The sequence below is a fragment of the Nesoenas mayeri genome (genome assembly GCF_963082525.1).
Source record: "Nesoenas mayeri genome assembly, chromosome: 4".
Taxonomy (NCBI): domain Eukaryota; kingdom Metazoa; phylum Chordata; class Aves; order Columbiformes; family Columbidae; genus Nesoenas; species Nesoenas mayeri.
The window spans coordinates 52606231-52632736 of record NC_137540.1 but is presented as its reverse complement, the minus strand read 5'-3'; the positions used below and the strand labels follow the sequence as shown (position 1 = coordinate 52632736).

At 41.2% G+C, this 26506-nt stretch overlaps 1 protein-coding gene across 1 annotated transcript in view; it reads left to right on the top strand.

Annotated features, from left to right (window-relative positions):
* Positions 1-25177, top strand: part of LIMCH1 (LIM and calponin homology domains 1) — a gene marked incomplete at both ends in the record, with an annotated part of 178596 nt that extends 153419 nt beyond the window's left edge. Inside the window, 15 exons of the mRNA XM_080343784.1 lie at positions 3420-3513; positions 5710-5882; positions 6549-6654; positions 7926-8000; positions 8709-8737; positions 9714-9797; positions 11451-11543; positions 12567-12671; positions 14061-14197; positions 14963-15084; positions 16478-16601; positions 17975-18061; positions 21491-21599; positions 22515-22617; positions 25152-25177. Of these exons, the coding sequence (XP_080199910.1) occupies positions 3420-3513; positions 5710-5882; positions 6549-6654; positions 7926-8000; positions 8709-8737; positions 9714-9797; positions 11451-11543; positions 12567-12671; positions 14061-14197; positions 14963-15084; positions 16478-16601; positions 17975-18061; positions 21491-21599; positions 22515-22617; positions 25152-25177 (1467 nt within the window). The remainder of the gene's footprint in view (positions 1-3419; positions 3514-5709; positions 5883-6548; positions 6655-7925; positions 8001-8708; positions 8738-9713; positions 9798-11450; positions 11544-12566; positions 12672-14060; positions 14198-14962; positions 15085-16477; positions 16602-17974; positions 18062-21490; positions 21600-22514; positions 22618-25151) is intronic.
* Between the last annotated feature and the right edge of the window lie 1329 nt (positions 25178-26506).

The following is a 26506-nucleotide window of genomic DNA, read 5'->3' as shown; positions in this document are numbered from 1 at the left end:
TAATAGTTTTTATATTTTTAGCTTTCTGTTACTAGCATTTAATTGCTCAACAGAGGGAGGAGGAAGAGTCAAGTCTCGTGAGCAGGAACAGAACTTCTGCAGTTTGCCATTGCAAAATTCAATTTTCCTGAAGCAAGTAGCAGCTTTTTTTTTAAATCCCCTTTGAAATAATTTCTATAAACAACATCTATGTCTGTACCTGACTCAGCCTCCTGGATATAAAGATTATGGGTAAATTGAGTTATTGCCATTGGCACTTGACTTGCCTGGGTGTGTGTAATGCTGTTTAACACTCTTCATATTGGCCCCAGTTTATCACTGTATATAGATTTAAAACCTTTAAGGTTGGAATTATAGCTAAATTTCTTTTTTTTTCTGGTTATTATTGCAGCTTGCAGCTCTCTTGTCAGGAGCCAGGACCAGGGCTGAAGGAGACACTTTCTTTAGTTGCAGTCTTCTGCTGGCACTGAGGAAGGGGGAGAAAGCTTTTTTTTTTTCAGTCTGGGCAGTTGCTTTTTGAGAGTGGAGAATGAGTTCCATTGCTTTACAAATAATAATAATAATAATAATATAAATATTAATACTTGATATTTGCAAAAATTTCTTTGAAAGGGCTTATGCTTTGTCACAGTGGGTAGAGTTGTCAGGTAGATGCCTTTCGATTTTCCAGTTAAAATACCTTGTTCAGGGCCAACCCTGAATTCTGGATTAAAAAACCATTTGTTTAGGTTTAACAGAGATTTGCAGGTTGTCAGATGGCAGAATAATTCAGGTTATAGGTCTCTAGCTGAGTCTACTGCTCAAGGCAGGATCAGGCATGAGATCAGAGTGGGTTGCTAAGGGCTTGATCCTTCAAGTCTTGAAAAACTCCACAGACAGAGATGGCACAACCTATCAGGGCAGCCTGTTACACCACCTGACTGTCCTCATGGAGAAAAGAAATGCTTATTTCTGCATTGAGCAAGGTCAGGAATGAACAGAGAGTTTTCCAGTAGTTTCTCCCCTGGCAGCTCTCTTGTCAGGAGCCAGGACCAGGGCTGAAGGAGACACTTTCTTTAGTTGCAGTCTTCTGCTGGCACTGAGGAAGGGGGAGAAAGCTCTCACTGAAGCACAAGCTGACATGAAGATGGACTGGGGAAGGGAGAGGAGAGTTAGATGAGAGAAAACAGCAACAGAGTGACAAGGGGCAAGACCCACTGGGGCACAAGACTTGCAGTCTCTGGAGCATTTCTTACTGGAGCTTATATTTTAGCTTGTGCCTCCCCTCCAGTGACCATCCCTCCTTGGAGCATGTGGCACATGGAAGGAGAGCTCCATGCCTTGTTTGCTCTCAGAATGCATGTGCTCACAGGTGGATGTGTCAGAGAAGAGGTCCTTGAACTTTCCATGCTTCCCTTTTGGAGTATGTATTTCATCCTCTGCCTTGTCCAGTTCGAGAACCACTTTGAGGCAGGAGAGGGACATGTCCAAAGAAGAGCAATAAAACTGGTGAAGTATCTGGAGCACAAGTCCTGTGAGGAGTGGCTGATGGAACCAGGGGTGTTTAGCGTGGAAAAAGGAGGCTGAGGGGAGACCTTGTCCCTCTCTACAACTACCTGAAAGGAGGCTGTAGCAACATGGGTGTTGGTCTCTTTTCCCAAGTAGCAAGTGACAGGATGAGAGGAAATGGCCTCAAGTTGCACCAGGCAAAGATTAGATTGGATAGTAGGAAAAATTTGTTCACTGAAAGGGTTAATCCACCACTGGAACCAGCTCCCCAGGAAATAATTAAGTCACAATCCATGGAGGTATTTCAAAGATGTGTAGATGTGGTACTTAGGGACATGGTTTAGTGTTGGAGTTGGCAGTGCTGGGTTTATGGTTGGACTCAATTATCTTAAAGGTCTTTTCCAACCTAAATGATTCTGTGTGTGCCCATGTCTTGCCTGGGGCACAGGATTCAGGTGGGTGGTGGTGAGGGTGCAATAGACAGTGCCAGACGGTGGGACAGAGGGTGAGCAGCCAGCCCTAGCACGCATAAGAGGAGACATGCTGTCACTTGCAGAGGCTGATGGCTGTGGCCTGGCACTTGCCGTGCTGTGAGGTGACAGTACAGCCCTCAGCAACCATGGGCTCCTTCTGCTGTTCCCAGCATTGTTCACTGGCCCTGCCTGAGTTGCTGCCCCTGGCCATGGCCCCACACTGATCCCCACCATTTCCTCACAGGGCGTCTTCCCAGACACGTTCTCTGCCCTTCTCTGGACCATGCCACCCTCCAGAGAGCAGAGAGGCAGGGATTCCCAAGCACTGCCAGCAGCAAAGCTCTGTGGAGTCAGAGTGTGTCCACAGGCATTGGTGTCCTGTGGGCACTACCAGTGGACATCCCCAATGACCAAGAGAGCCCGGGTCTGCTCTTCATGGGGGACATACAGATGAGGCTTATGTGGATCTGCAGGGATGGGAAACAGAATACGTGCAGAAGATAGAGGTCTGAATCCTGCCCCCAGAAAAGAGGAAATTTCATCAAGTTTCCTCCCTTGCAGCTGTTAATAAGATGGAGGAGTGGGAGGAGGACAGGAAAGCAAGTCTACAATAGACTACTTCTGAAGTATGTTATTTCTTATTTCTAAAAGTAGTCTGGTTTTGGTTTGTTGGGTTTTTTTTTTTTTTCCTATGTTTAATGTGCCGTTTTCTAGATCTTTCATGCATTAGAAGCACTGTGCAGTGGCTGATCAGTTTGCTGCAGATTTTTCTTGACTTGCCTGCTGGGAAAGCGGATGTCTGGTGGAAGCTGCTAAATAGATCAGCTGAAGTGCTACCCTTGTTTTGACAGTGTGGTTTTAGCCCTGCAACAGCCTTGTCCTGGGTCAGGAAGCTGGCTTTTCAAAGGCATTTGGATTATTGGATTGATATGGTCTCACCATATTTTTTCAGTCCTCTCTTAATAGTGTTTCAAGTATTTCATTACCTTTAATACTGACTCTGACTTTTCCCTTCAGATAACAGATTGTTTAGACAACCGTGAAATAAAGGAAGTATTTAATTACTTTGCCACTTTTCAAACCTTAGTATGTGCTATGTATTCACTAATGCATACGTTTTTGTGTTATTCTGGAAGAGGAAACTGGGGGTGAAATATATGCTTATCTCCAGCTAACACAATCCAAGATATCCTACCATTTTAAAAGCTTCTAGGAGCTATTCCAAACCAATTGCATGATGGTTGCTGATGAACTGTTTGAAAAGGAGATTAAAGCCCAGTGATTCAACACCTGAGCAGCACGTACTGCTCCAAAACGTACTTCCCAGCTCCCTACTGAGTGCTAAACCAATCTGGTTCAAACACATTACAAAGAAGCAGAAAATGCTGCCTTGAGGAATTAACACTTACTTTTATTTCCACCATACTCACTGTGTTTCTACTGTATTACTCCCTGCAGGCCTCCCCGGTGGAAGCAGAGGCAGCTGCCAGCCAGCAGGTCGAGGCCAGCCCTGGAAATGCAGGACCTGCCAGCCCAGCGTGCCCGTCCCCAGGTGGGTGGTTGCTGCTGCCCTCACCCCTGCCCTTGCCCACCATGGGGCTGGAGTTTAGGCCTGCCCTGTGGCAGGAGGCCCATAAGTGCATCTGCAGCATCTAATTTATTAGAAAATGCAGAAGTTGACAGAAATCTCAACATAGGAAAGTTTTTACAGTGAGAACAATCATTCAGTGCAACAGTCTCCCCAGTGACGTGGTAGAGTCCCCATGGCTGGAGGGTTTTTTTGAACAGGGTGCTAGACAGCCTGCTCTAGGCTCCCCTTCCCATGAAAGGTGCAACCAGAGCAGAACTATCCATCAGTAATAGCTTCTGTTTAGTGTTTTTTCTCCCAAGACATTAAGAAACGGGAAAGAAGAATAGGAAGGGCCACATCAATCATCATAGGGGCTTTAAATGGACAGTATTGCACACACCCCTGATTTTCTACTTTGAAGCCTTTATGCATGATTCCTGATCTGGGGAAAGGAATTTGCTGGTAAGATTTGAAGCTATTTTTCTCAAAAAGGTGTTTCTGAAATGTTACCTTTGAGTAGGCATTTTGTCTGCTACTCTCTATCATACTAAGTTCATGGTCATTTGTTGTTCATTTTTTAAGATGAGTCTATCGAAGTTCAACTTGATATGGATAAGTAAAAAGTACTGTTTGAAGTAGGTATTTAAATGAAATCTCTGGCTGCGATTACATAATGCTCATATTTCTTGAGGGTAAATGTGACTTAATTGAGCTTTGCCCTCAAACATCAATGGGGTATCATTCCCCCAAGATTAGAAGCGTATCCGGGCTTTTCTTGATGTGCTGCAAAACTCTGAAGCACATGGGCTGTTAGCAAGGGCTCATTAGCTGACTTAATTACTTTGTCTCATAGATGCCAAAGCCCAGAGGTTAACAATCTTGACTTGCACCTGGCAGGTAATGTAGAAGCTGCAGTCTTGTGGTGAACCAACCAAATTCTGCTCTCAAGAGTCAGCAGTGATGAGCTGATGATATTTGTCTACAAATCACAAAGCCACATTGTGTCAGACTCCACACCTGTGAGAAATGCTAAGCATTAAGTATTGATAGCAAAGTTTAATATTGGCTGCCAAGGAAAACTGAGATAGCGTTGCAAAAATCATAATAGTAAAGGAACATGTGTTTTCATTATTTTCATCCCTCTGGAGGGATAGATACGGTCCAAACTGTGTGACCTTCTTGTAGAAAAAGCAGCCTCCTCTGGTGTTCAGTGCAAGTCAGATACTTCCATGCTGTGACCCCTGCACCACTAATGGTGTGGGAACTGCTCCCAGGTTGTGTGTGCATCTGCCTGGCAGCAGGAGCAGCTCTTGCCTCTGCTTGTGTGCATATTTTTAGTGGAGTCTTGGAGTGCATCTCTTTCATAGATCACCCTCCTAGCCTGACAAAGATGTACATTCAGAAGCTGCCATGGTTGAAGAGGGGACAGGATATGAAGCTGAGTTTCTATTTCAGGCAGTTAGAGACATGTCTTGGTTCTTGTGTACTGCCTGGGATGCTGAAAACTGCTCTGCTTCCCATGGTGGTACCAGCTGACAGTAGTTTAGCTGTCACAGTCCTCAGCTATAGGTTTGTCCACTCCTGGTTCCTTCTCCCATAAACCAGAATAAACTTGTTGGGTTTTTTTAAGAGCTGAATGCCAACCAGGTTATTCCAGTACATTAGTGCATTTTTTTTTTGCTGTCTGATGCTTGACAGACATGGTTTAATGGAAACAGCCAATCTGGAATACCCTCCAGTGTTGACAGTGAGACCATGTTAATTGTGGTATAGCTTCTTGTCTGGGGATAGGATTCATCACACAACTTCGGTAAAGAGATCTATACTTCAATAGGCATGTTGTAGGTTACAGATCATCTCAGCTGAAGAGAAATGTCTAAAATAGTTTGGGTGACTCTTCCCCAAGAACTGCCTCTCTGTCTTCGTTGACCATGAAGGGTGCCCCATGGTCCCCAAGTATAAGCACATACATTTTGTCAAGTGAATTTCACCCTTGAAGCCTTGGCTTCTTTTGGAGATTAATTTTGCTGTGTTGAAGAAAGAAGATTTTATATATATATATCCAGTTCTTGGGCTTACAGTATATCCAGCAAGAAATTGGATTGTGAGAGATAGGTCTACATTTTATTTGAAAAAATTCTTAACCTTGGAACATTATTTCTTGTGTGTGTGAATTAGGTTCAGGTCAAAAGCAATTCAAGTCATCTGCAGCTTGTGTCAGCCCTGTTGTGAAGAGATTAGAATTTCTTCCCAGTCCTGTCCCTTCAGAGGAAGCTGCTTCAAATGAGAAAGATGTGAAGAAACCTGAAATGGAGCAGCAGAAGGAAGCAGAGCTCACTGCTACACCGGTGGTACGTACAGTCAAGAAAGAAAGGAAATGGAAAACAAGACAGAAGAGAATGCTCTCACAAGGAAATGTTTATTGTGCAAATTCGTATTTTTCTCTATATAATGTCACATAAGGACTTTATTCAAAACAGTCTGCCAGGGAATGACCCTGAAGGATGATTTCTGTTCCAAATCCTATGGTCATCAGAGTTCTGCTCAGCAAAGGAACTCCCCAGTGTCTGCTTGTAGCATTTGAACCTGTGGACTAGCTGGAGCAGAAATGAGAACTTAACTTGCAAACCCCAGTCCCACTGCATGTTGGGAGGGCAGAGTATCCCAAAGGCATAGACAGTGGATCTTACCCTCTTAGTCCTCTTGAAGTGCTGAACAAGTGCAGGTGGTAGCAGAGGTAACAAATGACCATGACCATACTGCTCTGTCAAGTAAGTTAGATGTTGGTCCTGGGTTAGGATCGGCTTTGGTGTGCAGGGCAGTGTGAATGTCAACAAAAACCAGCTACTGGTTATTTCCAGGACTCCAGTATTGCAACTCCATGTTATAATTCTAGAGACAGAGACTTGATCTTTGATAATGTTGATTCAGAAGATAGGAAGAAAAGGTTTACGTTAATCTTTGATTGAACCTGCTGATTTTTGAATGCTGTTTTCTGCTCCCAAATGTCTAAACAGATGATGAAACCAAAAGCCCTGGAACAAGAGGGGAGTGTAGTATTGCCATTTTTAAAGAAACTACCTGAGACCAGCCAAGTTACTCTGCAGAATTCTGGTCTACAAGGTGAGCAAAGAGCATTTGGAGAGCCCAGCTGGACAGTAACTGGGTATCTGTGTGTGATGTTCAGGTAGGAGTGCCTAATCAATGGCCTGGAGGGGTTTGGAGCTAAAATGGTTATTTTCTAGTTTCATCTGACTGATATTAGTAGTGTGGCCCCTGCGATTCAAAGGACTGTTGTGATTGTTCCCCTTAAATACAACAGCAGAATTGTGACACAATGAAGGGGGACAGGGAGAGCCCTATCTTGCACTTACCTGGCCTAGCAATAAAAGCTGTATTATGTCAATGAGTATTGTATTTTATTGCTACTGCTGCTCATATATGAAAATGACTTAGCAAGTGGTTTTATGTGACAATGAAAACTTCTGGAGATAAATTCTGCCCTCAGCTGTTCATGTGGAGCTGCTTTTCATAGACAAACAATACACATATCTGTCCACATCCCTTTGACCCATGCTCATCATGAGTTCTTGCAAAGCAGAACTTTCAGGTTTTTGCCTTCATGACAAAGTTTTGCTTGAGATTGATAAAGTTTAGTAGCTTGATTTTATATTGATTTTAGAGGTGCTTATATGTAAGTATTGTGAAAGAGAGACAGAAAAATCATCTGAAGTTTTCTTCCCCTTGAGAACTTATTAGGTTGTTAGTTTATGTACAGGTAATATATTGATTATCCTTTGTGTTTTCAAGACTGAAACTACTGAAGGTGATCCACTGTGGCAAACAGGATTGTCTGAAAAGGAGTAGTCTCACTTGTTTTAAGTCTCGCTTGTTTTAAGTGCAAAGGGTGCTTTCCAAACAGGCTTTGTGAACAATATCATTTTATGTTAGACACAGAGCAATCTACCCATTAAGCAACAGAATGTACTCACCTATTTTTCACTCTCACCTATTTTCTGAGTGATGCTGAAACACTTGGCTGCTCTCTAGTGTTCACAGCACATACAGCACTGAAGAATCACAAAATCCTTTAAAATGTGTATCTGCCATAGGAATGAATGTGAGTGCCAGGCAAAGACTTGAAGGGGTGGCTGCCTGTGCCTGGCACTGGTGTGCTGGAGCTCTCGGATGAGGTTAGGTGCCACAATACGAAAGTAACATTTAAATACGGGCAATCCGTGCGATCTGCAGGTCCATTGTAAATGAGCTGCGATGGGCCGAAGCAGTTGTAGTCAAAATCCCTCTCATGGCTGAGGAGGCTCGGGTCTGAGAGTCTGTCATCGCCTTTTGACCGCGCTGTGTTTCTTGTTTTGTCTCCGTGCCATTGCCTGCAGAGCCGCCCCGCGGGGCTGCGGTTCCGCTTAGGGTTCGCAACAACTGGCGGCGTTCACAGTTTTTCTCGCAGTCAGGTAAATGTGGTGCTAAGACCAGCTTCAGCCCTTCTGCTGCCTCCAGGCATAGGTGTCTTCGGACGCGGGGCTGGGTGAAAGCTGATGATCACGGGGACTTGTTCTACTTCTTGCTTTCGTAGAAAGTGTCTGTTCCTACTGCACAGTTGACAAAGAGCTGTTGGGTTGCACGTTGTTGTAATACTCTGTTTCCAGGCACCCAAATGAAATCACTTGCCTATAAATACCTTTTCCTTAATTTCTTTAAATCAGCCTAATTTTCAAAGACATTTGAATAGAAAATGGCAGTGGTTCTCTTCGTAACTGTTGCTCTTGAGTAGTGTAGTCCCGTCCTTTTAGCTTTGCTGTGCTTTTTCCTTCCTTGCTCTGAATCACGAAGGGAAAAGTAGATCAAAGTAGGTAGCACTCAGTGTCCGAACACTGCTAACATCTGTGGCCAGAAGTAGATGGCATTAGGTAGTGGTAGAGTAGAACCTGTTGTTAGTTAATATTGTGCTTCTCTATACCCAGATAGAAAGTAGTTTTGTTGGTGATGGGTGTAATCTGTTTTTCTGGTTTATTTGCTTGTGATTCATACTTGCATTTGGTTATGGGAGCAAATACAGAACTAACATGAAGCTTTTTTATACAGACACAGTAGCTTTGATTGCAGGCTAAGCATGTATTGCTGTGTTAAATTTAAATTTTCCTTTTATTTTTTTTTAATAGCTGATTCTGATACTGGTGACAAATCAAATGTGAGTATCTTTTTTGCATTTTTGTTTGGTTTAGAGGTGTGTGTTTGGCAAAAGTGGGGTTTTTTTAAGCAAACTGTCTCATAAAGTCCCCAAATCAGAATGAGGTTTGGTGGTTGTTGTTGTTTTGTGATGGAAATGAGAGACAAAAAATACAATGTGCATCAAGACCTGGTCTGAATCTGGTGTGAAGAACCACTAAAGCTTTGTGATCCCCAAATAATATGTAACTCCAAATTATCCATTGTATTTTAAATGCAGAGAAATTAGAGGAGACCACAATACTACTGTCTCCACAACGATGGAAAAAAAAAAAAAAAGCTAACAAACACCACAAATGCTACACTATTTCCTATACTGTTTGTCACATTATAAAAGACATAATCTCATCCTGTCAGATTCTAATACGACTCTTAGTTGAAAGAAATATGACCTCAACTGTCTAAAATTGCCATTGATTATAAACATATAAATGTGTAATGTAATGACATCTTTAGTGAAGCCAAAGATTTTATTTCATTATGGATAAAAATTTTAAACAAAGCTATAGGTTATTGTACTTGCAACCATATGAAAAAAGAGAATGTCTTTTACAATCATAAATTGCTTTGCATGTTATTCTGAAGATTATAGAGAAGCAAACCAGAGATTTTCTTTAAATTTGAGTACTTGCAGATATCCCTGTTCAGAGTTGCTTAGAGCTTTCTTCCAGATCTTTTTTCCATTTTTTCCCCTCTAGTTGAAGTTTCTCAAGCCTTTCTTTGCAAACCAAATTATTATTTTATCATTTGGATACCTGTGGGCAATCCTAATTGTCAATGAAGCTCAGAATATTGTCTGCTGAGAGAACCATTATTTAGTTCTCGGTTTCCCGTTTTAACATCGCCCCCAGGGGTGGGTCAGATGAAGTGCGGCTTTCTCTGGTCACCTTGTGAAGTATAGTATCGAGGTCTAACAGCTTGCTTTTCCTTGGCACAAGCGTTTCAATTTCTGGTCCTGGGATCCAGAAGAAGAGCGGAAGCGCCAGGAAAGGTGGCAGCATGAGCAAGAACGCTTGCTACAGGTAAGGAAGAAACTACGTCTCTTCCACCATGTGGTTCAGTTGTTGAATTGTCCCTTTGGACAGAAGTTGGGCATTTCATGTCATGTTTTCCACTTCCTCTGTGGATGCTTGAGCAAATTCTGTGGCAGATGAGCAATGAAATGAGCATATACACGTGTTCTCTGTGGTTTGAGCACCCTTATGTCCCACTTCCCCACTCAAAGGAAAGACCTAAAGGACTTAGTTCTGCATTCCAGTGGGGAGTTAAACCAAATCTTGATATTCAACTATATTTAAAGTACGTTGAGCATGTACTGCGAGACTCTTAATTACTTGGAGACTCTTTCTCAAGACTGACAGTTTGCTGACCCTGACACCTATGGAACACTTCTCTAAAATGATGGTCTTAATAGATTTTTGTAGACTTCTGCTTTGTTCAGAGGTGGTTCTTGGAAAACATCAACCCAAATTTGGACATGAAGGGTTTGTTGTTTTGGTTTTTTTTTTTTTGTGAGAGGGTAAACCCCCTGAAAACAACCAAAACAACCAGTGGTTTTGCCTAGTGGTGGAGTAAGTTGTCAAAGGTCTGGTTTTGTGTCCCAGTTGGGAGAAGTGCAGTGGCCCTGAGAACTTGAATTTCCCCCTCAATCAGTAGTGTCTTTTGAAACTGTGATTGGGTTTGATGCCAAAGAAATCATAACTTTCCTCCATGTAACAGAAGAACAAACTGCCAATGGATGTAGAATAATAAAATGCAGTCTTTTAATCTTTTAAGAATCACTTATATGAGTCTCTACTGCTTTCTTGAGATTGTTTCTTTCTATTTAATATGGTTGTTTCCTCTTAAAATGGTGTAAAATTCTTATCATAATTTTTCTGGCATATGTGGGTGCTTTCTCAATAGTAAATGCATCTCTTCTGTGGTTTCTAATTTGAACAGAATTTGGAACTGATGTAAAAGGGATATGGAAGTCAACATTCTTCCCCATATTAAAACCAGTTCTGTCAAGTAATTTTAAACATATCTTTGAAATATTTTTTTCATGCAAAACTGTATGAAAACAATTCTCAAGAACTGATTCCACCAAGGAGGAAACTAAACTACTTAGCCAGTTATAAGCTTACCCTTTTCAAACCTTTACACACTATTATCTTTACACAGACTTATAGTCTAAACTTGCACAGGTATTCATCATTCATTAAATTGTACTGGGATCTCTCTTAAATTAGTACTAGTATCTGAAAAACATGCTTGTTTATATGCTACTTTGCTGAAGTTAGTAACGTAAAATCCATGCCCAAGTGTTTTGGGGCATGTGATAGCTTTTTGGAACTCTTAATACAGTATGATAAACAAGGGATTATTGAAATTGTTGAGCATAAATTTCAATTCTGACCAAAGATCTTAGAACTTCTAACAAATTAAACAGCTACTATTAAGTTAAAAGTTTCTCCTGGCTTGAAGGTGTTAAATGTAAGTTCTAGAAAAAAGTGGAGAGAGGAGGAAAAGAAGTTTTTTTGACACCCATGAATGTTTCAAATTTTTGTCTTCCTATTTCATCCTATTTCTGTTTAAACCACTCTTAGCAGATTCATTTTCACTGTGGAGATACTATAGAATTTACTCCTAATATAGAATGCTCTGAATTTACCTGTATTTGTATCCTCTTACAGGAAAAGTACCAGAAGGAACAGGACAAGCTGAAAGAGGAATGGGAAAAAGCCCAGAGAGAAGTTGAAGAGGAGGAGCGTAGATACTACGAGGAGGTATAAGGCTCAAAGGAGGAGGTTATTTATTGGCTTTTTTGTATTTAGATGCACCCACTAACACCACTACAAAAATACCATACCTAGATAAATTAATGTAAAGCCTTCTCAAGACTGAATTCTCAGGAGGATTATTTCTCTTAAATAGTACCATGGGTGCTGGGGAAAAATATTTAAATATTTAAACAGGTATCCTCAGAAGCTCCACACAGGCGGAGGTGTCTAATTGCTGCTCAAGTCAGGGTGAGCCAGTATGATTGTGTCTGGACACGCTCAGACTTCCCTGCGGAGGCTGAGCCTTGTGTGTTTTGGCCAATACTTGGTGCCTAGACTTGGTGGAACTCCAGATGAAATGGTTGTCTGCCTTGAGCTTGATCGTGTAATATATTGGAAACTGGCATTGGACATTCTTCAAGAAGGAGATCTTAAATGTGCAGGAGCAGGCCATCTGCATGTGCCAAAAGATGAACTGGTGGGGAAGAAGACCAGCCTGTCTGAAGAGAGAGCTTTGTCTGGAATTCAGGAAAAAAGGAGAGTTTATGACCTTTGTAATAAGGGGCGGGCAACTTAGAAGTACTACAAGGATGCTGTGAGGTTGTGCAAGGACAAAATTAGAAGGGCCAAAGCCCAACTAGAACTTAAGTCTGGCTACTGCCATAAAAAAACAATATAAAATGTTTCTGTAAATACAATAGCAACAAAAGGAGGGCTGTGGGGAATCTCCATCCTTTATTGAATGCAGGGGGAAGCATAGTGACAGAGGATGAGGAAAAGGCTGAGGTACTTAAGGCCTTCTTTGCCTCAGTCTTTAACAGTAAGACCAGTTGTTCTCTGTGTACCCAGCCCCCTGAGCCAGAAGACACAGGGACAGGGAGCAGAACGAAGTCCTGATAATCCAAGAGAAAGTGGTTAGCAACCTGCTATACCACTTGTAGCCAAACTTTATGCTTCTGCTTTTTAAGCTCATAGATGATATTCTGTATTTTTAACTCCCACTCTCTTCTGATCCTGTTTTTTTTTCAGGAACGTAAAATAATTGAGGATACTGTAGTTCCATTTATTGTTTCTTCAAACTCTGCTGAGCTCCTCTCCTCTTCTTCCTCTACCACTGAAGGAAACAAGACAGTGGTGAGTTTCTCATGGAGTAGTAAAGCAATAAAGACTAAGCCATCTTCAGTGCAAAATTTAATTCTTTGCCTAAGGGCTAACAAAGTCTGGAAAGAGTGGGAGTGTTCCCTGGATCGCTTCCATAACTGGTGATAGCTTAGACAGCTATAGCTCATGTATTCTTATGACCGAAGAGCCGTACTCCCAAGGAAACTGCTACCGTCCTATTTTGGACTAGAGCTGAGGGTGATACTTTCTTTGCAGTTACCTCTCTTCTTTAACTGGGTCTGTAAAAAACAGTCACTGGTTTACATTTGTTTCAAATACCTTATCAAACCCAACAAAATCTAAAGTGATTTCCCTGCATCCAAAATTTTGAATGCAAGACAGTGCTTTAGGCACACCTTAAATGAGACAGAATAATGCTTCCCCACTTTTCCTCCTTTTTTCTCCCACCATCCATCCTAGGAATATAGCAAAACAAACAGAAGAATGTTCACTCTCTGATAATTTTTTCTTTTAATTTTTTGTTATATGGCACAAAACGTTTAACTCAATGTATCTAGCATCTAATCAAGCAAGTGTTCACCAGAGATCAGAGAATGACACCCCAGGTGAGATCAGCAGAATAAATGTGGCATTCCCAGATGTAATTTTCTCCTGCCTAAGGCACCCACACCCAAGAAATCATCTGCCTTTTTCCCTTCACCTCCAGGATTAGGAGTACTGTATGATCCGGTTCTCCTTTCACCCTTTCTGCCCTCTCTTATCACTCATCCCTGGTCAGGGGCATCAGCCATGGCACATTTTCCACATGGCTGTGTAGCAATAACTTCCTGGGTGGACTTGCTTATGCCACATTTGGGGCAGTGCCTGCACCCAGAAGTGAAGGATCTCATGCCATGAATTACTCAAGCTCCACCAGTCAGGTATGACCCACTCCAGTACCATTTTGGTAGCACTGCAGTTGCCATTTGAGAATGCCTGGAGGAGGTGAGTAATGCTCTCCTTCTAGGCAAAGGCAACAAGTTGAAGTGCCTCACAAAGTCCTCCCAAGTCCAACAGGAGATTGTCTAGACTCTCAAAGTCATTCAAGGAGTTCTGCCGAAAACATGTAGTAGAAAGTTTTATTTTGTCATCCTGAACACCATCTCATAATTGGTCAGTCCGGCACTTTTTTGTTTCATGCTCAATTTAATACAGTTAGTTCCTTGTTTTAGCTGAAGTCTTTGTTAAATCCAAAGTTAGCCTTACCAAAGTCAAATGATTCCACTCTTTAACATGAAATACTCTTTATTATAATAAGGTGTGTCAACATGATATGTTTGGGGGCAGGCTGTGCTTTTCTCATGCATGTGCTGATGCCAGAATCAAGCAAAGATCCTTGTTCCCTCCCCTGCTCTCTTCTAGAACACAACTGATTCAAACAGCTCTCCAGAGGAAGGCAAACAAAAAGAAGTTACAAGGCAGAAAAAGCTGCTCTGGGAGCAGGACACTATGCCATCTCTGAAAAGCAAGGAAAGTGAACTCTGGCAGGAAAAGAGAAGGTATGGATCAAGCCTAAGTATTTCTTGGCCCTGTGGAGCTTTGTTTTCTGTAGACTTCTGGGATGTCACATCTGCCTTTGATTAACACTGGAGCATCAGCATCTGCTGGCCTGGTGATGGGTATAATATATCCTGATCAATATTCACGTGCTGCAGGCTTACACATTGGCAATGTGCATGCTAGTTTTGCACATCGGAAGGCTTGTCTTTTCACCATATGGCTGTGCTGAAACTCTGTCACATCAACCACAGTGGAGCTTAGATAGTTCAGATGCCTCTGTATGCCATGTGTGCAAGTTTCACGAGCCATTTGGAGCAGTAAAGGAGCAGTAGCTGTTTTCACTCAGAATCTGTGTGAGATTGTTTGGCTGTCATCTTGGAAGTGCCATACCCAAACTTGCCAGGTGGTGTTCAAAGTCCTGGTCTTTGCCCAACTGCTAATAACAACTTTCACAAAGACAAGAAGCGTTTGATGATGCTGAACACTGAGAAAAGGTGTTTCTCTGGCAAAGAAGACATTTTCTGCAAATCCAGAACAATCTTTCATGAGTGTGAGTGGCACTGTGTAAGGGAAGCAGAAAGACTGGGCATGTTTGGAGACCTGTTAATTCATGACTGTATATTGCTTTGTCGCTGCTGACACAATAACAAAAAAACCTGTTGTAAAAAACAAAATGATATTCAAAATTCTGATTTTTGCCATTAGATTCTAGGTTGAATTTTTCCTGACTTTATTTATACAATGTGCTTTATTTATATTGGCAGTGGAAATAAAGTGCTCTCAGGACACCCAGAGACAGATATCTTGAAGGGAGGTGAACAGGAGCCGCAGGTGACAGCGATGGAGCGCAGCTCGCCTGCCAGGCTGAATCTGCCATTGACTCAGGGTGAGGGTCAAGATTCTTCATACATGTGTATTCTTTTCCAGATAGAAAACTCACAGGTATTTACAGTGGCTTGAAATGTAACTCAGATAATTTTGGAAATTAGCAGCACATGTATATCTTCAAAATTTGAATGTCTCAGATGCAGAAGTTGTTTTATTTTAGTAAAGATAAATATGTTAAGATGAAATTTGAAATTTCATCAGAAATTAGTGTTTCAGCTGCAGATAAGAATCTCATTTATAAGCCCACATGTTCATAGTAGTAGTTAAACACAATTATCTTCCACCTTTTACATAATCTTACATACATATAGGATTTATATTGATACAGAGAGCATATTTCCAACATTTATTTTCTGTTTTGATAGCTAATTAGATTCTTTACATCCATCTCAGTCCAGCAGAAATCACTTAGAAATCACTACCTGTGATGTGTAAACTTTTCAAGCCAAGTCTAAAATAACAGTGATCTCAATTTTGTTGTTAGAAATGTCTGATAGCACTTAAAATGAATAGATTTTGTCTAGGTTATTTTAATCAGCTTGATGCCCTACATAGATTCTGACAGCTCCTTTCTTGCCCCTTAAAAGCATTACACCCTTGCTCTCTCCTTAAGCCCTTAAACTAGTCAGAACTAGGTGGCGTTGGCTGGTTTTGTTTTGTTTTGTTTTTTCTCTTGATACTGAAAATCGGGAATGGGCCTTTCATAGGCCCCAGTACAGTTTTTCCTTTTCCTCTAAACCAGATGGCTGGTGCATGACAGGGTAAGGCTCTCCCCGCCCTGTGAGCCACAAAATTTGTCTGGAAGGATCTGGGCAGTGCACTCTGTCTCAAAGATGGGATGGTAGGCTGCTTGGGCATCACACAGATCATTGCTTATGGCTCGGAGGCTGTTACTGTCACTGAGCCTTGTGCGACCATCTGAAACACAGAAGCAAATTACAAGAGAAGAAATCTGTTTGTAGGCTCAGAGAGAGCAGTATCTGCACCACCTTCCTCTTAACTCTTGCTATTGAGAAGTTTGGATCTTCAGGCAACACAAGAAGTTTCTGTCTCTCTGGTTCTTCCTTCCTTAGGACAGAAATACTTTATTTTCCCAAGCACTACTCATGGATGGCTGTTTGACCTTTCCCTTTCCCCCTTCAGAAACTGAGATGCAGCAGCAGGGCAGGTCATGTGTATGTGAAGGTAATGCAGAGGAACATTGTCACGTAGAGCTCTTCTGGTGTAGCAGAGCCTGTCTCTGACTTTCTGTGGGGTTTCCAAGAACTTATTTTTAAGTTACAGTACATCTTGTGTCTCCTTTATTGTGTGCCCACAAGCTATGTTGGTCTGTAAGTGTTAACAAAAGCATTTTATCACAACTATTGAGATTTTCCCACCTCTCATTGTAGACGTCTCATGGAATCAGCAATTGCTGACAAAGCAGTCCCCACATCGCACAGAGGAGGTTCGGCAGAGACCGCTCCTGGGCCAGAGCACGGGACAGCAGCTGAGCTCTACAGGAGAAACAAGGAGGTGAGAACATAAAATAAAGGTGATTGCAGAGGCTGAGAAGTCCTGCTCGCTCTGTCCTCCCTTATATTCCTACTCAATGTTCTTTATTAGTTAAATTTCATGGGCAGCCCTGCACTGTGTGGACACCTTTGATTCCTGGCTTTCCCACCAAGACTGCTAACATTTATCTACTTTGTTTGTCATTATGGGTACCTTGGTAATTAGTTTCTTGAGGGAGGACACCTCCTGCTTGCCATTCTCTGTCATCTTTCTCCATAGGTCTTTAAACATTCATCTGCATAATTGTTCATGTTCTTCATTTGTTTTAAGTCCCTAAAACAAACATTTATAGCTCGTAAGTGGCTAAATATCAACGTGGGGATGTCAGGTGAAGTCTGTCTCTTGGTATTGAACAGAGTCTCTTGAAGTTGGCATCCAAGCGCTTCATTCCTCAGCTTCTAAACACACAGTGATTCCTGCTTTCTAGTTCTTTAAGGATTACAGCTTTTACAAGACTGATCTCTATTTATCTTCTTTTCTTTCTGCTATAAATTTGTGAGGTGGTTTTTTTCTTCTCTGATGCTTTTGCCATGTGTTTTTGAGTGAGCATTACTAAAAAGTAACACCAGTTCTTTCAGTAAACAAGGGATATGTTTACCTAATGTTTGCAAGAAGTGTATTTATGAGAAAGCAACATCTGTTTCATTAGCATATATATGAGCACAGTCTCCTGTGAAGTATGTGTTACCTCTGTGAAGTTTGTATTCAGTCAAAACTAATGTAATAGGTTTAATTACCTAATCTTCATAAAATACTGGTCATGTGTGTTTGAGAAAATTGTTATTTAATCTGTAAACAGCTTTAAGCATTGAGAGATCGGATCAATCCTATGATTTCTGATAACAAAAACCATGCATGTTTTTCCTCACCAAATTCTTGCAGGGTAGGATGGATACAAATAGTAACAAATCACTTTTCAGTGTTGGTATCTTCCCTTTTATTCAAAAAAGCACACGGACTCTCCAACAACAACCCCATATTTGCTCTGCCGGTATGCTTCTGAGCACATCCCCTGGGCAGCAGAGAACACAAGTCACGCCTTGACTTCATCATGGTGTGAGACACATTGAGTTGAGGGGTGGGTAGGAGTCTGCACATGGCTGATTATGATGTGAATTATCTGATTGAGCAATAGCAAGCAGATCAAGACTCCAAACCAAAAACATGTGCTATTTTTCATTGTGTCAAAATGGCAGTGGACAGCAAATTTATACCTTGTTTTCCTTAAGAAAAATATTTAGAACTTGGAATCCTGAAATCCATCAGCTGGAATTTCTCCATAGAAAACCTCTGTTCTTTTGCTGTATTAATGCAGGTTCTTTCCTGTATTTTAGGGCAGGCTATTATGAGAACTTCCGATCCGGACCATCGTCTCCCTGCTCTCCTGCTGCTCCGAGTCAGTCACCCAACAGGTACAAAAGGTCAATAGGAATTTGCAGACCAAATACACCTTGCAGTTGCTGGTGAATTGCTGCAGTGTAAATCACACTAGTATTATGTGGATGCACTATTAATTCTTCTGAATGTTGCAATTCATAACCATCCACATAATAAACATGTAGCTCCCTCTCCTATATTTCTAGCCTACTTCAGCAGTATTGTTGTGTTTTAAAATAACACAGTTCAGAAAGCAGCTGTAGGACTCTGCTTGATCATTGAAATTTTAATGAAATCAAAATGGAATAATATAAGCCCCGGTCAAAGTAAGCAGTAAAGCATGAGTTGAGAGCACTTAAGCCAAAGGATGTTGTCTTCATTGTGAATTGTTGCACACTCAGGAGAAAGGTATGTTCTAGATGTTTTTACCGACTGACATTTCCACACTTACTGATTTAAAACAGTCCTTCCTTTAATTCCCAAACTCAAATTGCATTTTGCTTTTTTGCTGGTTCTGTTTGTATGTTTCAATTTGTCTACATTCGTGCTAATCTCCTAGATATTTGATTCTCTCAGGCAATGAGCTGTGCAGCTTTCAATGACATATGTGTGCCAACTCAAAATAAATGTTAACTGTAGCCTGATAGAGTCACTGATAATTTGCAGTGTATTAAAACCAGTTGGCTTATTTAATGAAGTCATACAACACAGAAGCCATAGAAAGATTTTGTTCTATTTAAAAAACATTCTTCTTCATGCTTGATAGCAAAGATCTCCTTCTGATGCCATTTTCATTTACATGAAACTATTGGGAGTTTTAAATGTGAACAATTTATTGCTTTGCTAATTGTAGCTGCAGTTTTAGTGGAATTGAAGATAATTTCTGGCTACTTGTAGATAGTTTTGATAAATCCTTCACATTATTTAGTAGCTGTATCCTGATCTGAGACCCTTTTCCAAGATCCTTTCCTGAACTAAATCTTAGTTTTGGAAATAATGGATGGGATGTAATTCATTGTTCCACTAAAACATTAGAAAACTTCTCTTAAAAAAATTCCCAAAGCTTTTACTCTTTCATTCAACACTTTTACCTGTCCTTATCATAACTCTGACACTGGAGAAACAAAGATGAACTGAAGAATAATGCAGAGGTGTGTGAAGGCTTAAGATTATAAGAAAAGCAAACAGGAAAGTTATTCTGAAAAGAATCATGAGAATGAAACTACATGAAAAGACAGTGATGTGCCTGGGCTGTCACTGATGAAGAATGATGGTCTCAGGAGTGACAGATTAGATGGAAGCAAGGACAGTTTTCTGGTCATGATGACTGTTTCTGCTGCTTCTGTTTCTTTTTTCTTTTCTTTTCTTTTTCTTTTTAGTGGTTTCTGTATGGTGATGTAGTCCAGATCAATCTCTTTTGGTGGCTTATTATGTTACTACACCAAAAACATGAAGCAAGATACTGTAAACTTGCTTATCTGTGCACAATTTCATCAAACCATCTTTTTGAAACTTTTGAAGTATCCTGAAATTCCTTTCGCAGCTTCAGCCCTTTCTGAAAAAAGCATGGGTGACACATGACAAGGGATTTCTTTTGGTCTTAGGTTCATCTCACTAGACAAAAATCAGTTCTGGCAGACTGGCAGACTGGTGAGAAGGGAAGAGCATGAAACACATAAAATTGTACACCTGCACTGCCATTAAAAACATTGTGAGAAAGGGTATGAGTTATTCCTGGGGCCCTCATCCCTCACTCAGCTGTCATCAAACAGATGATTTACTAGAAAGGTCTAGACAGAACTGAAACTTAAGGAGGGAGTTGAAGTATTTTTGTATTGCAGATAGAGATCCGATTTCAGCTTTTGTCTAACAAGTTGGAGTACTAACGGGCATGTGTTAATAGGTGCAGCAGCATGGACTAAATGAGTTAGGAAGTGTCTGGTGCCTGGTCTGTGCTACAGCAGTTGCACTGCCACTGTTGACTTCACTGGCTTGTTTGGGTGTAGCAACATCACTGCCTCCTGATGTGCAGTAAGCAAACCCATTTGCAAACAAATTGAAAAAATTCCAGGCTGAGAATCTGACTTGGGTAATTCACATGAATATCTGTTTTGATTGCTGTGGCACTGACCGGCTCTGGATAATCCACCGGCATGGTTCTCTGCCATCCAAGTCCCTGTTAGGAGGCTTGCATGTCCCTTGATCTAACACAGCAGACTTGGAAGGGAAGTGGGTCTGAGCTGCTGTACATTCAGGTGTTTTAAGTCATAGAATCATTTAGGTTGGAAAAGGGCTTTAAGGTCATGGAGTCCAACCATCAACCTAGCACTGCCAATTCTACCACTAAACCTTGTGGCTCAACTACTTCCCTGGGCAGCCTGTTCCAGTGCTTGACAGCCCTTTCAGTGAAGAATTTTTTCCTAATATCCAATCTAAACCTCCTCTGGTACAACTTGAGGCCATTTTCTCTTGTCCTATCACTTGCTACTTGAGAGAAGAGACCAACACCCTCCATGCTACAACCTCCTTTCAGGTAGTTGTAGAGAGTGATAATGTCTCCCCTCAGCCTCCTTTTCTCAAGGCTAAATAGCCCCAGTTCTCTCAGACGCTCCTCACAGGACTTGTGCTCCAGGTCCCTCACCAGCTTCATTGCCCTTCTCTGCACTCCAGCACCTCAATGTCTTTGCCATAGTGAGGGGTCCAAAACTGAACACAGTATTCAAGGTGGGGCCTCACCAGCACCGAGTACAGTGGCACAATTACTACTTTAGTCCTGCTGGCCACACTATTCCTGATACAAGCCAGGATGCTGTTGGCCTTTTTGGCCACTTGGGTACACTGCTGGCTTGTGTTCAGCAAGTTGTCATTCAACACCCCCAGATCCTTTTCCACTGGGCAGCTTTCCAGCCACTCTTCTCCAAGCCTGTAGCACTGCCTGGGGTTGTTGTGACCCAAGTGCAGGACGCAGCACTTGGCCTTATTAAACCTCATACAATTGGCCTCAGCCCATTGATAAAGATTTTAAAGAGAATTGACCCCAATACTGAGCCCCGGGGAACACCACTCATGACTGGCCACCAACTGGATCTGACTCCATCCACAACTCTTTGGGCCCAGCCATCCAGACAGTTTTTTACCCAGCGAGGGGTACACCTGTCCAAGCCATGAGCAGCCAGTTTCTACAGGAGAATGCTGTGGGAAACAGTGTCAAAGCCTTTACTAAAGTCTCCGTAGACAACAACACAGTCTTTCCCTCATCCACTAAATGGGTCAAAGTCCTCTATGTGTTTGTCTGCAAGGCAGCAACGCAAGTTGATTCAGCAACATGGTTGAAGGGTCAATGTGTATTTATGTGAAACCCCACAATCTTCCTTCCTCCCATCCTGTTCCTCTCCATAAACCTGTGTAAACATTTGGCTGCATTTTAGCATCAGTTGCTGTTCTGTTTTCTTGAAGTCACGTTTGTTTCCTAGGTCTGTCAGTGGAAAGAAGCTTTGTTCTACCTGTGGGCTTCCTCTTGGAAAAGGAGCTGCTATGATTATTGAAACACTTGGTCTTTATTTCCACATTCAGTGCTTCAGGGTATGTCTCTTGTTTTATCAAGAAAAATCTCAAGCCAAGCACAGTGTGAGAAGAGAATATATTGAGGGCTGTAGATGTGAAACTGAAAATGAGAAGATCAAGAGATTCACATGTTTGTTATGTATGTTTGTTTGTAGAAAAGTGGAAGTAATGCAGCTAATGTATTATTTTGTTGTCAGACATGCTAATTAGACTAAATCCTGTGATTTAGCATGTAAACTTAGCTTCCTCACTTACAAAGAGAAGCATCACATAATTTCCCAGTTGTACTCGTTGCTTTTTAAATATAACAGTAGTTACCTTGTGGTTGGTTCGGTTTTATTTGCGGTTTTTTTGGGTTTTTTGGTTTTTTTACCAAAACCTGGTCAGTCCTGAAGCTGTCTTTGATCTGACCCATGGTTGGAAAGCTTTGACTATGAAATGAATGAGATATTCTGGCTTTCACCATGCTTCTCAACAAAAATACTTGATTGTTCTTGAGTGTTTCAGTCTGGAAATGACTCAAGATAGTGTTTTCTAGAGAACCCAAAAAGTGTCCATTTCCGTTATTTCTGTCCCAACTTGTATTCGTGAAGCCTTTTTTGATTTTAGACATTTACCCAAACTAAACCTCTGACCTCTCTAAGCTTTGTCCATCACAAATGGGCTGGCTCCAGAATGCAACATTAAAATCAGATGTAACTTAACATCACTAGAGTTCATGTCTGTGTGGGTAGAGACTGCTGAAATCCAGTCCTAAATACCATTGGTTCTTAACCCTTTCACTGATTTGCAGTGCTCCCCAGGAGTATGGGCTGGGTTCTGGGGAGTTAGTTTTTCTCACTGTTCCAACAACTATTGAAACAAAAGTCAAAATTTAGGAAGAGTTGTGACAGGGCATGGTCTCCTTTACTTTCTCTGTTCTTCAATTTGCAGTGTGGCATTTGCAAGGGACAGCTGGGAGACGCAGCAAGTGGGACAGATGTCAGGATTAGAAATGGTCTTCTTAACTGCAACGATTGTTATATCCGATCCAGAAGTAAGTACCAAATCCTGTCTGAATGACAATGAACCCTAACAGTACTGTTGCCGTGATTTTCACTGATGGATTTGTCTCCTCCTGGCTTTGCCACCCAGGCATAGCTTTGCTGTGGGAAGGGGAACCTTCCCATGCCATTTTAATCATCCTCCTGAATCAAAACAGATTTCCAAGCCCATTAAATCTTGCCCAGGGGATCTCTGCTCAGCAGTATTAGACTTAAAGGCTATTTCTGTGCATAAATATAAACTACACTGTGCACACATATTGCTTGTCTTGGAGGCTTGGATCTCTCACATCACAGGAGACAATGTAGATACTTCTACTAGGTCTAAAACCCTGGGCCTTGTTCAGAGAAATTCCCATTTGTTATTTCTCCAGGCCTCCCTTTGCAGACAAAATGGTCATGTAAAATATCAGGAACCTTCTGTAACTTGTAATTAATCCTTGTGGTGGTATCCCCAGACCTGTGCTAAAGTGTTGCTTGCTGCAAGTTTTGAAGAATGAGACAGACAACAGCATGTCAGAAAAAAGCTTGGTACATTTTTCTGCCTTAGAGCAGGTCACCTGAATGTCCTTCCTAGTCCTGGATTTCTGTGACCAAATTGCTAAAGTGTTTCAGCTTCACCCCGATGTCACCAGTGATATGAAAGGGGCAGTGCTCATACTGGCTTCTACTTTGTGGAAAACCATAAGATGCAGGAAAAAAAAAACAACACAGGAGTAATCATTTTCTTCTTGTTCAGTGTATTTACTGCCCACAGTCGTAACTGCTAAGTGGAGATACAGAGCTCTCTTCACTTACTATTTCCTTTCTTCTTTCTCAAAAGCAGTGGCTGTAGAAATCCAGAAGTAGGAAAGGTACCTACCTACTTTTGCCGGCAGAAGAATACGTTTTTTTTCCTTCAGTGTTTCAGGAAAGAGATACTTCTCCATCAGCAGAGCTAGGGGGTGCTATTGTATAACCATTTGTTTGGTGATTTTTATTTTTTAAAATTCTGCTAAGAAACCTTGGCAACTTTTTATTACTATTTATTTAACCTGACACGTTTAGAAATAGCTTTTCCCCTTCAGGCTTGATACTATAAACCTTCCTCATGTGGATGAGGTCCTGACCCTTAAAATGCACGTTTGCACATCCATCTTTACACAAAAAAGAGAGGAAGGTGATAAAACTGATATTTTCCTTTTCTTCTTAATCCTTTTTGCTTAAATAAAAATTGAGGTCCCTTAAGGACAGGTGAAGACTCAAATAAATTATTTATCATCTTATATGCTGTAGAAATCACTCCCTCCATTATAACTTCTGCAGCAGTGGTGCTAGAAAATGCAGTACAGACCTGCGTACAGTGTTTTGTGCAGTAAGGGTTTGCACTGGTACATACCTAGCACTACAGTAACCAGGTCTATGACAGAGGGAATAGGTTTTGAGGAAATGTATGGTTCCTAAAGAGGATTAATGGCAAAGGTTTGCCTTTTTTTCCTACAAATTGCCCTTTGCTGCTGTATTCACTCCACTTGCAAAATCTCAAAATATGAGTTAGTTGCATTTAAGCTACACTGGCTCTTGTTGACAGTTACAATGGGACTGATTTTGATAAAACTGCAAATATGGTTAGTTGCTCATTTCTACCTAGAATTTGACAAACTCCACATCTGAAATGAAGAGCAAACTGGTGCAGTGTTAGCGTTTTACCTTCTAGTTCTGGAAGTCTGATGCTAAATATAGAATGAGTTCCTTGCTTGTAAAGCTCATGCCTTCCCGCCCCTGCAGCTCCATCTGAAAACCTGTGCAGCAGTGCACACAATCGACAGCCTCTGACCAACCCAGAATTAATCAGTGTTGGATTGAGATGCTTATGGACATCTCAATTACATATTTTGACTGCCAGAAGCTTATTTGAAACTGTGGTTGGTTCTGTTTCAAAATAAATTATCAAAAACCTGAAGAGAGAAAAGCATTAAAAATATGAGTGGTCCAGAGTCCAAAATATTTATATTTTTCGAATTTATTGATAGTTGATTTCTCTGCAACTAAACCTCACGGAGAAGGGAACTTGTTATTCAGTGTCAAACACAGGGAAAAGTTACAGGTTTGTGAGTGTTGAAGTCAAAGGCAGGAAGTAAATTTATGAGATTCCCTGCATGGCAAAATAACACAAGGGCTCTGTATTACCACGTAACACGAACCAGGCACAGCTAAGGATGACTCATCAGCCCTTTGCTTTAATATTTTGCCTCTGCACAGCCTTAAAGTAAATATGCTCACAAGTACTTTGGGAGTAAAATGAAATAAAAGTGCATGCAGAATGCATGTGTCCATATGGCATGGAAAATATATTTTCACTGAGGTTACGCTGAATCCTTCTTTGCAGTTGGTGCCCCAGCTTTGCAGGAAGAAAATGAAGCAGGGCACAAATGATATGTATTTCCAGATGCAGTTTTTTGAATGGTAGAGATTGCAATAGGAGAAGCCTGTGTGTGTTTGTTAAAATTTGTCAGCTAATGACTTGTTTTGGTTCTGTTTCACCCAGCTGCTGGACAGCCAACTACATTGTGACATGACTTTCAGTCCTAAGAACTGTCAAGAAGGAACTCTCTTCTCATAGTATCGGCTGCCTCCAGACAATCACTTGTAAGAGCTTGAATCCATGGACATCATGGCTGTCATCTCATTTTGAAAAACTCATAAAAATGCTGCAGCTGCTCCTTTAAAATGCAATATGTTGGTTTTTTCCCTTTCTTAAGAAATTTGCAAGATATGTATGACCATGTTTGGGAAGGCAAAACCTAAGTATTATAAAAAAGAAGTCCCACCTTTTGGATATGCTTATGATTTCCAGTCTGTTACCTTGTTCTTTTGAAAGTAATAAGAAAATAAACATTCAATAAAGCTGTTTTGTTTTAATATTTCTAGGAATTAAAAAGTTTAAGTTTACAGAACCTTTATAGAATATGCCAACTTGAGCTGAGAAGTAATTTTAAGGGAGTATTGAATCAGTGCATTTGAAAAACTAAACATCGCAGCACGACTTCTCTGTTATGACTGAAGCTATAACTTTTTTTATACAGAGACTAGTTTGATAATACATCCTGTAATTCTGAAGCAGTTTGTGTTTATATTACCTTCACTGGAGGGTAGGAGTTATACAAATAAATTATTGCACCTTTAGTGATAGGATTTTTTTGTTCGTGTACCTCAAGTAATGTTCATGACTATAGCTTAATATTCTCTCAAATAAAGATTACTTCATTAAACCTAAAGACTGTATACCGTTAACAATGGCAAGACTCCCATTGGGAGCAATCCCTCTTACTAAGTTCAGCAGCCCATGCTGTTATTGAACTCAATGGAAAGTGAGGAAGGGGAGAGGTGGCTGAGTGGGCAGACACAGCTGACGTGTGAGTCTCCGAGGTGCAGTTTGACACTGCGGTGAAGCTTTTCTCTTCAGTAACTTTCCCACTGATGGTCTGAGTCGGTCTGAGATCTGCTCGTTTGCTTGCAAACATTATGGTTGTTTGAAATCTCATGTAGAGAAACACATGTGGTGTGGGTGCCCTCCAGAGCAGAGAATTAAACAGCCTTGAACCTGCTTTCTTCCCTACACCCACCCCAATAAACTCAGCAAAACCCAGGGGTGCAGAAGGCGGGCAGGGAGGAGACTAGCAGCGGTAGGCAAAAAAACACTTTAACTTGCCTGTGTTTGGGCCATTCTTCCTTTGTGATTTTTGATTAAGCATGTGTTCCTTACTGCAGTGGTCCAGGAGCTCCACGAAACAGTGGTCAGAGCTGTGTCACTTCACCTAAAATACACAGACCAGATTAGAGGATGTGTTGCAATTGTAAAATATCCTAGCACTTTTCAGTAAACAGTTATTGGAAATATCC